General features: G+C 39.8%; 1 protein-coding gene and 1 non-coding gene across 2 annotated transcripts in view; both read right to left on the reverse strand.

Moving 5' to 3' along the window:
* HS1BP3 (HCLS1 binding protein 3) overlaps nucleotides 1-12,184 on the reverse strand; it is a 44,081-nt gene extending 31,897 nt beyond the window's left edge. Inside the window, exons 1-3 of the mRNA XM_070955754.1 lie at nucleotides 11,906-12,184; nucleotides 7,895-8,060; nucleotides 450-657 (exon numbers count right to left, since the gene is read on the reverse strand). Coding sequence (XP_070811855.1) covers nucleotides 450-657; nucleotides 7,895-8,060; nucleotides 11,906-11,946 — 415 coding nt within the window. The 5' untranslated portion in view covers nucleotides 11,947-12,184. The remainder of the gene's footprint in view (nucleotides 1-449; nucleotides 658-7,894; nucleotides 8,061-11,905) is intronic.
* An 18-nt stretch (nucleotides 12,185-12,202) lies between these two features.
* Nucleotides 12,203-12,284, reverse strand: TRNAS-AGA (transfer RNA serine (anticodon AGA)). Its single transcript has one exon. It is a non-coding gene; the product is annotated as a tRNA-Ser (tRNA).
* Between the last annotated feature and the right edge of the window lie 4,720 nt (nucleotides 12,285-17,004).

Raw genomic sequence — 17,004 nt, forward strand, 5'->3', positions numbered from 1 at the left:
AAAGAGGCAGAGAAAAATTAATGCAGCAGTACACAATAGACACAGCTATTATTCTTCTACATGAGTATCACCAACAGCTACCCAGTATTCTTATACTGGAAGAAAATGGGCCTTTTGTATGTGAAAAACAGTATATTTCCACACCATGTAAATAATTTGTGGCAATAAATATATGTTACTTAGGGAATGTTCGAACCATAGTTTTCTATTTCCATATCCCCCAGAAAACAATCTGAAACTAACATTCTCACATCCAGAGAACATGTTACTGTGCATTTGTAGTATTATATTGGTAGAGAAGCAAACCAAAAGTATCCTCCATTAAATATTTGTGACAATGGGAATTTAACATAGATTTTAAGTGGAAACATTTTGCAAAGTTCCAAGAGTTGATCCATGGCCTATTTATTAAAACTCCACTCAGTGTAAAAAACATGTTTTTAATTTACCCAGAAATTCCAGTAACTCGGGGCTTGATGAGAGAGCCACATCTTTAGAAATCAACCCCATAATCTCATTGAAGGCAGCTCTTCGTTCTCGAATATCAGATTCGCCAACAAAAAGCACTTTTCTTGGCAAAGATGGTAGAGAGGTTTGTGGGTAACGTGTGACAAGTTTTTGATAAAACTCATCAATATCACTGTACTTCTTAGAAACCTGTAACGTAGGGAGAAAAATATTCATTCTTTAAGTGACAGGCATAAACATGCAACAGACCAGACTAACAATTCTGAAAGAAGATACAAGATTTCCCACACACCATATATGGGCAATTACCCTAGGCCAGGAATAAGTACGGTCAATATTTTCAGTTGGTTTTTTTTTTTTTTGGTGACCTTGAGTAAACTACACAAATGCGTTAAGCCTCTCAGAAGTTTAATAGATCTCTTTTAAATTTTATATCTTAACACACAACTAAAGGTGCCAATTTATTGCCAATCTTGAGTGGTGCTGTGGGTGAGAAAAATAGATCTGTGCCATTTCCCGTAGATTTCCATTCTTGCAGTACGTGAACTTGGTGATTTCAACATATTGGACTATTAATATTCTAAAACTGATTGTATCACCTAGAGGAAAGGCTTGGGAGAAATGGGTCTTTAGTAGGCATCTAAATCTAATAGGATATGCTTCCAAATATTGGTGATGAGGAAATTATTCTAAATATTGGTGAATCATTCCAAAGAGTAGATACCAGTATAAAGTTCACTTGCAAGTTACAGTAAGATGATACTCTAAAACACGGTGTCAAACTTGATTTCACTGAGGGCCGCATCAGGGTTGTGTTTGACCTTGGGGGGGACAGGGGGTGTTGCCGGCAGTGGTGGGTTCCTCCCAGTTCGGTCCGGTTCGGCCGAGCCGGTAGCGGTGAAGATATGACGTCACCGAACCAGTTCTCCCCCCCGCCCTCCCACCCGTTATTCTTACCTTTTATTTGGTCCCACCCCCAATCTATTGCTGCCTCCTGAGTCCCAGCTGATGACTAGAGGGAAAAAACCTGTTTAAACTCTTGCCGCGAGGCTTCAAAGGGCCATCCTACAGCTGATCAGTGTTAAAAGCAAACAAATGAGTCGGGTCGTAAGTGCGAGGACTGGTCATAAGTGCGAGGACCTTCCAGAAATGACTCTGACCAGCTAGCCACGCCCACCTAGTCACATGACCTCTAAGCCACACCCACAAAATAAGCCACGCCCACAGAGCCAGTGGTAAAAAAATTTAGAACCCACCCCTGGTTGCCGGGGGTGTAGTCAGGGTGGGCATGGCCAGCTTGACATTACTCGTGTTGGGGACGCCTGTGGTGGCCCAGGTTTTCGGTTGCAATAGCCTCCTGAAGCCCTTTTCAGGCCCTCCCGAGCTCCATTTTCACTGGCAGAGGCACCACGGGCCGGTCCTTCACTGTTTCCAGGGCAGCCCCACGGGCCAGATCTAAGCACCCCGCGGGCTGTATCCGGCCCGCAGGCCTTGAATTTGATATCCCTGCTCTAAAAGAACATAATCATATGTATGCCCCAGTGAGTACTGGCAAGAATCAGGGCAATGATCAGGGCCCCAGGCAATTAGTTCTTTTGGATCCAGAGACAAAAAACAGCCTCCTGAATAAAGGGGTTTGAAGCTTTATTATTAACTCGAGCTAACAGATCTAAAAGCAAGCATAAAAAACAAGCAAGTTAGCTAAAATGAGCTCTAAATTTCTAGATTTTTCTTAATATGAAGGAGAAATCAAAATATGTCACTAAACTATCTGGAATAACAAAAAAAAAAAAACCTATTATTTTTTCAAATGCTAAGACCTATAGCAGATGTGATAGAATTAATGTGGTATTGTTAGAGTAATATTTTTGGTCTCCCACTTGTTGTTTTTTTTTAAATTGGAGAATTTACTTCTTTTTTCAAGAGAAAGGATATCAAGGGGACAACAGATCTATTTGACAGGTATTTAAAACATTACAGGATGTTTTAGAGAGCAGTCACCAGCCTTTCCATAGAACCTTGCTGGTAGAATTGTGCAGCCTTTGTGAATTACAATAAAGGGGAAGGGGCTAAGAATCATATGGGTTACCTACCCTTGCCACAAAAGGTGGGTGATCTCCATTAAGCATCTCTTGGGCCCAGGAAGGAGAGTAAAATACTATTGGTTACAGCCTCTGCTTAGATCTTAGGTGAGGAATATGCTCAGCAAAGAGTTTTGAAAGACCACATGAATTCCATCCTATTATGGTCATACTAAGGGCCAGTGTAAATGGAACAAAAAGTGAATAACACAAAAGACTCTCTTCATAAATAAACATTTTGCTTCTGATAGTGAGTGGTCAGTCAGGTTTTTCAGAATTCATAGAAGCTAAGACAAACTTCCTCCACTCCTATCCTCATATCCTCAGTTGCTTTGGCAAGGGAGAAACAGAATGAAATGAAGGAAAGGATGGGTACATACTAGTGTGTGTTGCAGATTAAGGGAAAGGGGAACTATTGCCCAAAAGGCCATTTTTGCTTCCTGACTAAAACATGGCTTTATAAATAATTTACAGGATGGAATGGAAGGGGTATTTATCACTTTTGCTGACTACCACAAGCCTCAGGAGTTTTGCCTTAGAGGACAAGTTTACATTATAAAGTTATTTTGACAGATTAAGCCCCGAGTCTGTTCCATCAGGACTATGTTCAAGTGTGATGAATATAAAGTCCAACATTTCGGTTGGATAAATCAAATGCAAAGGTACAGAACTGGAGACGTAAGGTTTGGCAGTAGCATATGTAAGAAATATCACCAGGTGAACATGAGTAAGCGTATAGTACAAGAGCTGAAAAGTTGGCCCATAGAAACATGGGCATACTGCATCCATTACAGGAGGTAGTAGTTTTATTGTCTGCTCTGTGTTGGAAAAGCGTGTTGGAAAAGTGTGTTGGAGTTGTGTGCTTAGTTTGGGGAACTGCACTTTAAAAGAGAAATGGAGCGAGTTCGGAGAAGAACAACTAGTGTTCTGGCAGCCAATCTCTGTAAAGGAAGAATTATATCAGGCACATTTAGATAGCAAAAGGGAAGATTAGAAGAGCTATGACAGCAGTATACAAATATCTAAAATACATCACATGCATAAAGGAGACCAACCACCTGTTCTCTGCTGAAAGTGAATGGTTTAAAATACTGTATTTTTAAGCAGGAAGATTCAGGAGGAATACTGAGGAATTTCCTGATAGGAAGAAGTGTTAAGCAGTAGAACTGCCTATCAAAAGCAGTGGTGAGCACTGGGAGATTTCAATCAGGGGCTGGATGGCATTTGCTTGAGATTTTATTGATTCCTACACTGAACAAGGAATTGGACTAGAGGCCTAAACCAGCCTTTCTCAGCTTTTTTTTTCCCCTGGAGGAACTTTTGAAATAATTTTCAAGTGCCAGGGAATTCCTGTATAAAAATAATTATATCTACATCTCACAGAACATCTGCAGCAGAGGTGGGTTTCAGCAGGTTCTGACCAGTTCTGGAGAACCGGTAGTGGAAATTTTGAGTAGCTCGGAGAACCAGTAGTAAAAATTCTGACTGGCCCCGCCCTATCTATTTTCTGCCTCCCGAGTCCCAGCTGATCGGGGGGAAATGGGGATTTTGCAGTAACCTTCCCCTGGAGTGGGGTGGGAATGGAGATTTTACAGTATCCTTCCCCTGCCATGCCCACCAAGCCATACCCACCAAGCCACGCCCACAGAACGGGTAGTAAAAAATTTTGAAACCCATCACTGATCTGCATGATAAGTAAGCAGAGTCACAGGAAGTAAAAATCCCCACCACTACAAACTTTAGCTCTCTGTGGCACAGGAAGTTAAAAGAACAAATGCTTTTTTTTTTTTTAAATCATGATCTCTTGTGGAATCCTAGGGTTCTGCAGAACCCCATTGAGAGAGGCTGTTTAAGAAGATCCCCTTAAGATAAGACATTGTTTAATTCTACTGCCTCTTTCTGGAGTTATGATCTATGTTACAACTTAATGTTACAACTATTAACTCCAGCAATGTTCACAAAGAATGCTCTGAATAAAAGCTCCATTGTCCACTGATAATTTACAAGCTAACTGAAGAAGAAAAGCCATTTTGTGGCTAAAAGGCAACTAAACAAGACTGAAAGCAAAGATAAAGCAGTATTTTAAACGTTGTATTGAGTCATGCTGTATCCTATAGCTCAGAGCAGCATTCATCTCATCAGAGAAACAGAACTAGATGGCTCAGTGGCTAAGACACTGAGCTTGTCGATCAGAAAGGTCAGCAGTTCGGCGGTTAGAATCCCTAGTACAGGTCTCCTGCGTGAGCAGGGGGTTGGACTAGATGACCTCCAAGGTCCTTTCCAACTCTTTTACTGTTACAAATATACAATCTTTGTTTCAAACATTAACCTGTAGCTTGTTTACAGAATTAAAACTTATTCTATAACATTATAAAAATCTTTTTACCTTATGTTATAGAATAAACCCAAGTTACATACAAATGTAGGAAAACCCTTTGGTTTCAAATCAGAGCAAAATGTTACACAACTGTCAGAGAAGCATCAATGGTTCTGTCTAGCATGAAATCATTATTTCAGATTTCAGACTGACATCCTGCCAACATGACTACAGTTTCAACAGTGCTTGAGTGCCCTCTACTGGAACTGACCATGTTATCCCAATCAAAAGAAAGGAAATCTGATTTTCTTCATTTTGTTACAGAAAATCCATGTCTTTCAAATTAATATCAAAGCAGCTGAACGGAATAAGTGTGCAGAAGGTGTTTATGGTCTGAGTGATGTTTCTCAAACTGTGTAAATCTGACAGTCATTACGCTACTCTGTAGTGTTGCATTGCACTTTGCATTTTGGGATCTTGTACTACTACTGAACGGAACACGGTGGCTCAGTGGCTAAGACGCTAAGCTTGTCGATCGAAAGGTTCGAATCCCTAGTGCTGTGTAATGGGGTGAGCTCCCGTTATTTGTCCCAGCTTCTGCCAACCTAGCAGTTCGAAAGCACATAAAAATGCAAGTAGAAAAATAGGGACCACCTTTGGTAGGAAGGTAACAGCGTTCCATGCACCTTTGGCATTTAGTCAATGCCAGCCACATGACCACGGAGACGTCTTCGGACAGCGCTGGCTCTTCGGCTTTGAAATGGAGATGAGCACCACCCCCTAGAGTCGGGAATCACTAGCACAAATGTGTGAGAGGAACCTTACTACTACTGAAGCAGCACTTGAAAGTTTCTTTCTCAGTTCTGGTTATCTAGAACAGCATAACCAATATTTCTCCAATTAAAGTAAACCCAAACTGACATTGCTCATTAATTGGCTTACAACAAAATGCATACAACAGCAACATACAGTACAAACGCATACAATACAAAACACAACCGCGTAGGCTCCAACATCAAATACCCAATAATATTATCTCTTCAAAGAACTTTGAAAACTTTGCTTTTTTTCCCAAGCTGTGGCTTAGGCAGAGGTGTATATCCATCTGAATAGGAGTGTGTTTAATAAAGTTGTAGTATGATTGTTTCCCACAATTATGGCCCTCTTTTATTTCCTTATTTTCTTTATTAATGTCATCTATTTGGGTTTTGTTTTAATATGTACAGATTTATAATTTAAATTTATAAAACAACTCTGTTGGGCAACCTTATACATTTAAATTATTAATCTGACCGGCAGTTTACCAGATACAGTGGGATTTAGTGCAGACCACAACAAGATTTCACTTTAGAGAATCTCACTTATTTCCAGGACTGGCTTTTCAAAAGATTATGATGAGCCAGATTTCTCAACCTTGACAGCTTAATACAAAGAAAAGAATACTTTCAGAGGAATTCATAAGTGGTTTTGAGAACAGGAGGTGGGAACCTATGGCAACTGCTGGAAAATTACCAACAAATACAGAATACAAAGTACTTCAGATGGCTTTGTACACTCTGGCTCACTCTGATTGGCTGAGCTCTGTGAATTCTTAGTAATGGCCATTCTGCCTGGAGAATTCTAGGAACTGAAGTCCAAACAGCTGGAGGACTCCCAAGTTAGGAAAAATTAACTTTGGACTTTCATTTGGCCTTGTTACAGAATCTGTTGTGTAAAGAGTAACACCAAGTCAGCTTTAACTCTTACATTGGGATTTAAAATTTCACATTTAATCTTACAGGACTGAAGATTAGTATAGTATAGTTTATTGAATAGCCCGAAGGCCTTTTCAAACAAAACAGAAAAGAAAAAGGGAAAAAGATAAAACAGTTACAAAAATAGCAATCTAAAAATATATGATGGATGACATTAAAATTTTACAATATCAAATTTCAATAGCTAAGTTGCCAAGACTAGATAACCCAAATAGGATAGCTCCTCTCTAACTGAGCTCATCTTCCTTACAATCGATAAAATGTTTTTTGATATAACTGGCTCGTATTGCCGTCATTCTTTTAAGGTATCGAGTGATCGCTCTTACCAGGGGAGGAGAGTCAGCCCTCAACAGAAATGCTAATTTTTGGCTTATATTCCAGTGGGGAATATAAAGACTGAAGATTAAAACAAGCAAAATCCTTCCATGTAGAATGTAAGCATATCAGAGAGAAACTCCCCCAACAATTCAGTTGTCAAGGTAATAAAGCATCCAGTCATCATATGCTGCCTGATACAGGTAGTCCTCGACTTGTGACAGTTCATTTAATGACCGTTCAAAGTTACAACGGCACTGAAAAAAGCGACTCATGACCGTTTTTCACCCTTATGACCATTGCATTATCACCATGGTCATATGATCAAAATTCAGACACTTGGCAACTGACTCATATTTATGACCATTGCAGTGTCCTGGGGTCATGTGATCCCCTTTTGTGACCTTCTGACAGGCAAAGCCAATGGGGAAGCCAGATTCTCCTAACAACCATATTACTAACTTAACAACTTCAGTGATTCACTTAACAACTGTGGCAATAAAAGTCATAAAATTGGACATAACTACAAATGTCTCACTTAGCAACAGAAATTTTGGGCTCAATTGTGGTTGTAAATCGAGGACTATCTGTATAGCCCAGATCCAATGTTACCCTTTTGCTAAGACCAGGCAAGTGCCTAATACTTCATGAGAAAAGACTTTGGTGGCACTGCCATTAGCTATGAAGCTTCAAAAATCATACATAGCTTTATTCATATTCTATTCCACACACAAACAAATAAATGATTTTACTATGTTTGGATTTTGTTTTTTATTTCTTTTTCCCTTTTTAATTTTATTTGGGTTCCTTTATTATTGGTCTATTTTCATATTATAATTCATAATATATTTTTAATGTATATTGCCTGGAATGAAATTAATAAGTTTTGTTTCTCATTGTTATGATGTGAACTCTTAACAGAATTATGCACAAAATACATTTACAAATGATTCCATTACCATAAACTGAACGTTGTCCTCGGGTTTGTGCTTGGCAGATTTGAACACAGCCAGTTGGGTAACTACTAAAATATTATATTCCACATGCCCAGACATCATCTTTCCTCGTATTTCTTGGTACTCTGGGACTGACAGATCTATTCCTGTATGGCCATTCTGAAGAGGTCTGCAGAGGTAAAAACATGAATTTCAAAGATAGACTATGTTTTCTTAATTCTGACACTGGTTTTTGACCGATACGTTTTCAGATCTGGGGGGTGGGGAAGAGATATTATCATTTGAAAGTAAAAATTACACAATAAGCTGCAATAGTTGCCTAATTTGATTATGGAGATTCTGAGTCATCGAGGTCATGCCTGTGCCAAAGGTGCTTTTTCAAAAGGCAACTGGAAAAACAAAGTCCAGTTGCCTTTTGAAAAAGCACCTTTGAAATTTTTAAGAGAGGAAAAAAGAGAAAATGTGAAGCTATTTTACTCAGGACAAGTTTGTCTCTTCAATACAGAAATAATACTTTCTGCCAATACAAAGCATCTGATCTATTTATATATATATATATTATTTATATATATACATATATATATATATACATATACATATACACACACACACACACACACAACACACACACACACACATATATATATAGCCACCAGGCAAGATAGGTGACACTAAGGGATAATGATGCCTTTGTCATTACTCTTCCTTTCCACAGAATCAGTATGTACGATCACAGTTGCATGGGGAAGCATTCAATATAAATTAAGTAACCAAAACTTTCCAGCAACACCTTTGTACCAGTTCACAATTGTAATGGCAACCGTAATGCTACATTAGCTGCACTGGCTTCCATTTCCTTTCCAGGTGCTGATTATCACTTTAAAGTCCTACATGCTACAGGCCCAGATTACTTGTGGGGCCACTACTCTCTGAGGATATCTGTCCATCCAATGAGGTTAGACAGTTCTCTCCCTTAAATGTTGTCATCTGTTGGAATTTAGGTGGTGTGCCTTCTCAGTGGCTGCCCCAGACCCTTGGGACAACCTCCCATTGGAAATCAGAGAGATCCCAACGCTTTTAGCCTTCTGGAAGACTGAAGAAGGAAGGAAGGAAGGAAGGAAGGAAGGAAGGAAGGAAGGAAGGAAGGAAGGAAGGAAAGAAGGAAAGAAGGAAGGAAGGAAGGACGGACAACTCAGGAGTCAAAGTTGAGATAGATTTTGATCAACTTTATGCAAACGTGATATAAGGATGTAAACTTCAGTGGCTGTTTTAAGTGCATAGCCCAATCCCTATATTTCCTAATATTTACTATTATCAGATTGTTCAGACAGAAATGATTTTAAACTATTTCAGTCAACTCTATGTATTTGTTACGGTCGTTGAAATAATATATTGCATGATCTTGATTTTTTTAATAGAAATAATTATCTTAGAACATATAAAGGATAACCCAACAACCATAAATCTGTATTATACAAAGACAGGCCAAGGCTTATTTTTGGGCTGAAGAGCTACATAAACTGACTCCCTTCTGAACATTCATTAAATAAGGAACTGGGAATCAGTAACAAATGTTACTTTCTTAAATCAGTTCTCAAGCACAAACTATGTGTTTGCCTTCAAGAACCTGCACCCCTCCACCTACACCTATCTTGTGATGCAGAACATCTCCTGCACGATGTTGTCATTTGGACTGTGAAATTCTGTTTTTCACAACACCTGCATGTTTTAGTACACCGGTACATGTTTTTCACAACTAAGCCCCTTTCATTCCAACTTGGTTAGATCTACGATGACAGCAGAAAAACATCTCAGAAAATGCAGTGGCTAATTTTTATCCATGCTGTTGCCAAGAAAACTGGCAAAGTTAATTTGTCTGTTTACGTCACCTTAAAGTTTGACCTGAGGGCATCGTCACCTTAAGCCTAACCACACGTAAACAAGTTATCTGTATTTTCCATTCCGTTTCTCTCTCTCCCCCCATTAGAGGCTGCAAACAGAAGTTCTCTCCAGCAAATATTGATGGCAGTTCAGTTTAAATAGCTATGAGGAAGGGATCCTTGTGAATTAACCCAAGCTTAATCCAAGTTTCCTATTCATTTTTGTCAATAAGCAATGCAGATAGCAGTATGCATAAATATCAGCATTAGTTTAACAGAGGTTTATTTATATCCTATTTTTATAAATAACTTAAGATGGCAAACATACCTAATACTCCTTCCACCTATTTTCCCAAAAACAACCCTGTGAGGTGATTTGGGCTGAAAGAGAGTGACTGGCCCAAGGTCATCCAGTTGGCATTCATGTCTAAGGCAGGTCTAGAACTCACAGTCCCTGCTTTCTAGCCTGGTGCTAGCACTATACTGGCTCTACCAGACCAAGTTGGCTTCCATATATTATGTGTACGTTTGCAATAACATAAAGGAAGTAATTGGACTGAAGGAATGAAATAACTCTGGGAAGGGGAGAAATCATGACTCTATAAATACTGCAGTGCCTGAATCACCATCATCCAGTGCAATGGTGAGGGATGCTGGGAACTGTAATTCAGCAACTAGAGTTTCCTTAAAAGAAATGGTCTCTTGAGCTTGCTAGGACCTCCACAGGCACTTTCAGGACAGGTTCTTTTTGTGGGGGGGAAGAACAATAAACAGCTACAAAGATGTCAAAGGAAAAAAATGAGTTGAATTTTAGCAACACAACTTTGGACTTCATACAAACGAGCCTTTTAAGTTGAGAGGCAAAGAAAGGCAGCATAAAAATGGCAAAATCTAGAGCTGCTTACTTATTTCTTTTTTCTTTTGCACTTTTTAAACTTATTTAAACTTATTTCTTTTGCACTTTTTAACAGTAACCTGAGAGACCGAAAGCTAGTGAGCAAACCCCTTTGGAGCCTGCCAATACGTTTAGGAGCAACTGAGTAAATTTTGCCTGAGCAGACAAGTTTAAGACTGTTCAGAAAGAAAGAAAATATAGGGAGTCCTCGACTTACGACTCCAACTGAGCCCAAAATTTATGTTGCTAAGTGAAACATGTGTTAAGTGAGTCTTGCCCCCATTTGACAGCTTTTTCTTGCCACGGTTGTTCAGTGAATCCTTGCAAATGTTAAGTGAGTCACACAGCCATGAAATGAATCCGGCTTCCCCATTGTCTCTGCTTGTCAGGCGGTCGCAAAAGCTGATCACACCACCCTGGGGAGACTGCAACCGACGGTCGTAAATATGACCCAGTTGCCAAGCGTCTGAATTTTTGATCACACGGCCATGGGGATGTGGCAACGGTCGTTAAGTGTGGAAAAAACGGTCATGAGCCCCCTTTTTCAGCGCCCTTGTCACTTTGGTTACTAAATGAAGTGACGTAAATCAAGGACTACCTATAGTGCTCAAAGGCTTTGTCTTCCTTGCTTTTTTTTTTTTTATCTTCCAAAAGAAACAGACCAAGGTAAACTTTGGGATGGGGGAGGAAAACGGCGAGGGCATATTATGGGTAGAAAAAACACCCCTCAACGGGTTTAACCAAGCCAGCTTTACTGGGAGAGGCAAAGAATTTGTGGGAAATGGGGGGAAAAGTGGGGGGGGAGGGGGGGGGAGGACAGGCGAGAGACGCGGCAACAGCTCCTCCTAGCGGCGAAAAGTAATTTAAAAACTAAAAGCAAAGGGAGGCAAGGGGAGGAATGCAATGAGGGGCGGGCAAGAGAGACGACTTCCTTGGGTCAGAAAAGTAGGGCCGGTGGAGGGGAAGGGCGGGTTGGTCCTTCTCAACTCCGCCGAACCTGCCCCTCTTTGGCTTCAGTCAGCTGTTCCCAGGGGCGGTACCAGGCCGGGGACATTCATCTGATGGGCAAAGGAAGTCCTGACTTGGACGGGGAGGGCTTTGCAAGTTGTTTGTCTCCGTCTCTTTCCTCTCAGCCCCGGAGAAACCCTGCAGAAAAGCGTTGGGAGAACGGGGGGAAAGCGATACAACCGGGATACAACGCCCCCTCCACCCCTCATCCCTCCCCTCTGCCTTCTTTACCTAGTGGTGACGAACACGGTAGGCCCCGGGCTCTGTTGCATGGTGTCCCGCCCTCCGTTGCTTTCTCTTGCGGCCAGGCAAAGGCGCAACGATTTTTGCCTTGCAAAGCTGCTTGTGTTGTGTTGCAAGCCTGGGAAGAGGAGATCCCGGAAGAAATGACACAACGATCCCCTTCCGTCTTTTCTTTTCCCGAACTTAATTGGCTTGCACAATCTTCCCCGTTTCGATTCCGTTTGCCCTGCCGCTGAGTTTCGGCCAACCAATTAAAAGTTGGCCGGGATTTTAAAAGGGAACGCCCGTAGTCGGCAGGATTCGAACCTGCGCGGGGAGACCCCAATGGATTTCTAGTCCATCGCCTTAACCACTCGGCCACGACTACTCCTAGTGGTGGAAGTCTTGTAAGGCGACATTTTTAAATTCCTCCTTTGCACGAGAATGAAATACGTAGAGCAAAGGGCAAGGAGTGGCATTTGTGCGGCCGCGGCTTAAACCAGGATGGCTTGCAAGGCTAACAAAAGGCGGAGAAGTATAGCGAATGCGGTCGGTGTGTAGGTTTAGCTGTACTTTTTTTTTTCTTATTTCATACCTTTAATTCATTTGGCATTTTCGAGCTTTGCACAGCATTACTTGCAAAGGTAGAGAGCTGCTTTGAATAACAAGTTCAAAATATATGAAAATATAATGCATCCCTCTAAAAAATTGCCTATTTAATCACTAACTGCCTAGTAACAGACTTGTAAAATTAGTGTTATTTCCCGTGATTGAAAAATACTAGCGGACCTTTTCTCATATAAACTATATGATCATTGTAGGTATTCTGTAGGTATTCTGTATTCTGAATGAAATCCTGTATGCAGGGCAGGTGACCTTCCTTTGCCTCAAGCAGAAAAGATTCTTGATCCAGTCCTCTTGATATGACCCAATTTCATCGAACAAGTTCTACTCAGTCTGACAACCTTTCTTTTCATGCTAGAGTACATGAAGTGAAGCAGGTGGAAATTGGGCTGAATTTACTCACCTGGGACAAGGATTCCTGATAGCCCTCTCCTTTGAAAATTAACTTGCCTGGGCGAGAGAAGAAGGTAGGTGGGTAGGTAGATTAGGGAGGGAGTTTAGGGAGGGAGGGAGGGGGGTTGGTAGGAAGATAGATAGATAGATAGATAGATAGATAGATAGATAGATAGATAGATAGATGATAGATGATAGATAGATAGATAGATGATAAATAGATAGATGATAGAAGATAGATAGATGATAGATGATAGATGATAAATAGATGATAGATAGATAGATAGATAGATAGATAGATAGATAGATAGATAGATAGATGATAGATAGATGATAGATAGATAGATGATAGATAGATAGATGATAAATAGATAGATGATAGATAGATTGATAGATTGATAGATAGATTGATAGATATTGATTGATTTCAACTTGGAAACCCTTTGACTGCCAGCAAATCTTGACAAATCACAATGATTAAAAAAAGCCTGTAACTATACTATTAAGCAGGGGAGGGAGGGAACGTTTAAAGGCATATTTCCAGGGTCTCAAATACATGGAAGTGCTTGATTTGGAGGCACCAGGAGCATGCCAGCCCTGACAGATTGAACCAGCCAGGCTGATATCATGGGAAATAGACAGTCCCTCAAGGTCCTGTGGCAAGTAGGGCTTTATAAGTCATAACAGAACCTTGAATAGCACCCAGAAGCAAACTACCAGCCGGTGCAGTTCTCAAAGCAGGCGTGTGACATAGATATACCAAGCCATGATCATCACTGCCCATGCTGCTGCATTCTGGACCAGCTGAAACTCCCAAGCTTATTTATTTATAAGATTTGTATAGCTGCTCATCTTAGACCACAAGTCTGGGCAGCTCACAACCACAGTAATACTACGAGAACCATAAATTAAAAACCCAGTGCCTCAACAGTCCTCCCGGAATGCTCCAACAGCCATCCCATAGGGCCCCCATCACTCTACCTCAATGCCTGGGATATTGGAAGGCTAGAAGATTGGGTGCATGTTTCATAAGGTAGGGGAGCCACTGAAAAAGCACATTTCGGAAATCCCACTAGATAGCAAGTTTTTAGGGAAGGGACCCGGAGCAAGCCCACCTATCTACCATAATGGGATAAGCAGCCCTTTCCCATTCTTCTAATCGTATACTGTGCCCAATGTTTCTTGCCCATGTTATCATCTGTCCTTTAACCAGTTCTTCTGCTAAATCAGAAGAATGGGAAAGGGCATGGGAAAACAATTACAGTATGACAAAATCAGTAGCATATAAGCAGAATCATTATAAAATGTGGTACAGATGGTATTTAGCTCCTTCAAGGCTAGCAAAAACGTACCCGAATGTAAAATCTGTTTGCTGGAAATGTAAACAAGCTTTCTTCCATGCCTGGTGGCTTTGCCCGGAAATCAAGAAATATTGGAGGAAAATAAAAACATGGATAGTAGAAATAATAGAGCAAGAAATTGAATTAGAACCAGAAAGTTTTTTATTAGGCATGATTAAAGGGAACATTAGAAAAGACATAAAATATCTAACATTACATATAATTACGGCAGCTAGATTGGCACTAGCACAATTGTGGAAAACAGATAGTTTGCCAACGGACCAGGAGGTAATTCAAAAAATTTATACATGTTCAGAAATGGACAAATTAACCTTAGAATTAAAAGACAAGGAAGACTCAAAATATTTTAAAGTATGGAATAGATGGTACAAGTGGATAAATCAAAAGGGATAAGCAGATACCCTTCAGGAGAGGCTATCTTCAAGGGCAGTCCCATGTATAGTGCATTACAGTAATCAAGCCATGAGATGCCTAGGATGTGAGTGATTATCTCAAGGGTCTTCCAATTATAGAAAAGGGCAAAACTCTGCAAAGGATTTCCTGGCCATCTGCATATCAAGCAGGAGCTACAAGTGAAGGAGTGAAGGAAAATCAACTACAAGTGAAGGAAAATCAACTACAAGACCGATTATCTCTACAACAATGTTTCCTGAAAAAGGAAAGGTGAAGACAGGAAAATAACTGTTTAGAAGTAATGGGTCCAAGGACAGCCTCTTAAGGAAGGGCACAATTATTTTCTCAAAAGAGAAAATTTATATCGACGTTGTTGGCAAAAACTTAACACTTTTAGGAAAGACATTTTCTTACAGTGTATAATAATCAGTGATACAGTGAAATTAATAGTTTGACTTTAAATCTTCTGTTAAATATACTGAATTAACACCTTGATTATTAAAACTTCAACAGATGCAAGATTAGGTCTCCCTTTTTTTAAAAAAAAAAACCTAATGTGTCATCTTACTGATATCTGATTTCACCTTCATGACATATGAGTGAGGTGTCTTATTTGAAGACAATCATTATTGTTGCTCTTAAGCATAATCCTTCTCACATGGTGACTCTTAAGATTGACTGGTATGCACAGAACATAAGGCCTTCTGGGTCCTGCGAATTGTGCCAAGCTTCTTTTATGCATGCCTTAATCAACTAATAAAGGCCTTTCTTTGTAAAACTGCCCTCAGTTGATTTTATAATTAGCTTGTGTGTCAAATGGAGGTTGTTATGCCTTCTTGCTTGTACACCACTTTGTGGGAGCATAGCTATGAAACAGCAGGAAGACATTCTTTTTTTAAAACAATGATCTTATGCATGACAGGTATTCAAATCTGTTCTTTAACATGAATTTCCTTATCCACAGGCTGGAGCCTGGACAACTTTTCATTTTGATGCATATAAGAGGTAGCACAAAAGTCTAATTCACTGCTGTTATCTAGTAAGCCTCCAAATTTTTGCAGCTGAGATCTGGTACCCCTAATCTACAATGAATCCAAAACTGTTGTTTCATTAAAATCATTAAAAAGGTGGGGAGGGTGGGGGTAGGTAGGATCTGTTGTTACTCGATCAACCACCTATGTCATAAAGTGAGGGCCCAATCATGATGTCTGTATTTAAGCTTCCCAGCATGCCTTGCAAGAATCCTTAGTTCAATCTGATATTAACTCTGCCAACCTGCCTATCTGGATGTTCTCATTCACTCCATCTAATAAAATATAAGGCACAAATGAAGCAATAATAAAAGCTCTTTCCCCTGTTCTGGACTGCACTAATTTTGTCTGAAATGAAATCTTGAAAACTAATAACTGGCCTCTATTTTTTTTCTCTGGCACCAAGGTAAACTACTCTTTAACATTTTGAACCTATATTGTTCACCTGGGTTTTTGTTGTTTTAACATAAAACTCTACTTAGTTGTTACATCTTCCACTTCGTCACAACACATTTTGTCTTCTCTGCCAGATTGCTAGGTCATACAGAACAATTAAAGAGAATCTGTAACTATAGAATACTTTAATTGGTAGTCCAAAATTAACTCTGTGCACAGAAGGTATGATTGGGAAGGAAGGAAGAAGGAAGGAAGGAAAAGAGAGAAAAAGAGAGAAAAGAAAGAAAGAAAGAAAGAAAACCAGCAAGAATCAGTGTTCCTTAAGGCTGCAGTCCTATCTGAGAAATAGACCCCACTGGCTTCCATAATAATATTTCTGGATTTTCACTTTGTAGGATTCCAGAGGTTACACAAATACTGGGAATATTTCCAAAGAAATGATACTTCATTTACATTACAGGTAAATGCTAGATAGGTACATGTGGAATTACAAAAGTAGAACAAACAACATTTATGTACCTGGGTTTTGTCAGAATCTTTAACCATTAGAAAACTAAGGTTGTGCGTGTGAAGTAACATTGTTAGCATAATATGTAAGAATGACCAATCGAGTACAAATTGTTCAGAATAATATACTTGATTACAAAAAATAATACTAATTCTAATAATGGATGATCTCCAACCCAATCCAGAGCAGTATAATGAACTAGAAATGACTTAAATTGTGTACTCGCATCAACCAAACTAGTGTAGTCTGTTCGTACAATAATTTATTCTTTACAAGGAACAGATCTGGAAGATGCAATAGATAGTATGAGACACCAGATGATGCTGTTTCACAGGATATGAACAAAGTCTGACTTCTGTCTGTGATCTTTTGCATCAACTCTGCCAATCAAGAGGAGTCCAT

The sequence above is a fragment of the Pituophis catenifer genome, unplaced genomic scaffold (genome assembly GCF_029215685.1).
Source record: "Pituophis catenifer annectens isolate HBS135680 unplaced genomic scaffold, rPitCat1.0.hap2 SCAF_1, whole genome shotgun sequence".
NCBI lineage: Eukaryota > Metazoa > Chordata > Lepidosauria > Squamata > Colubridae > Pituophis > Pituophis catenifer.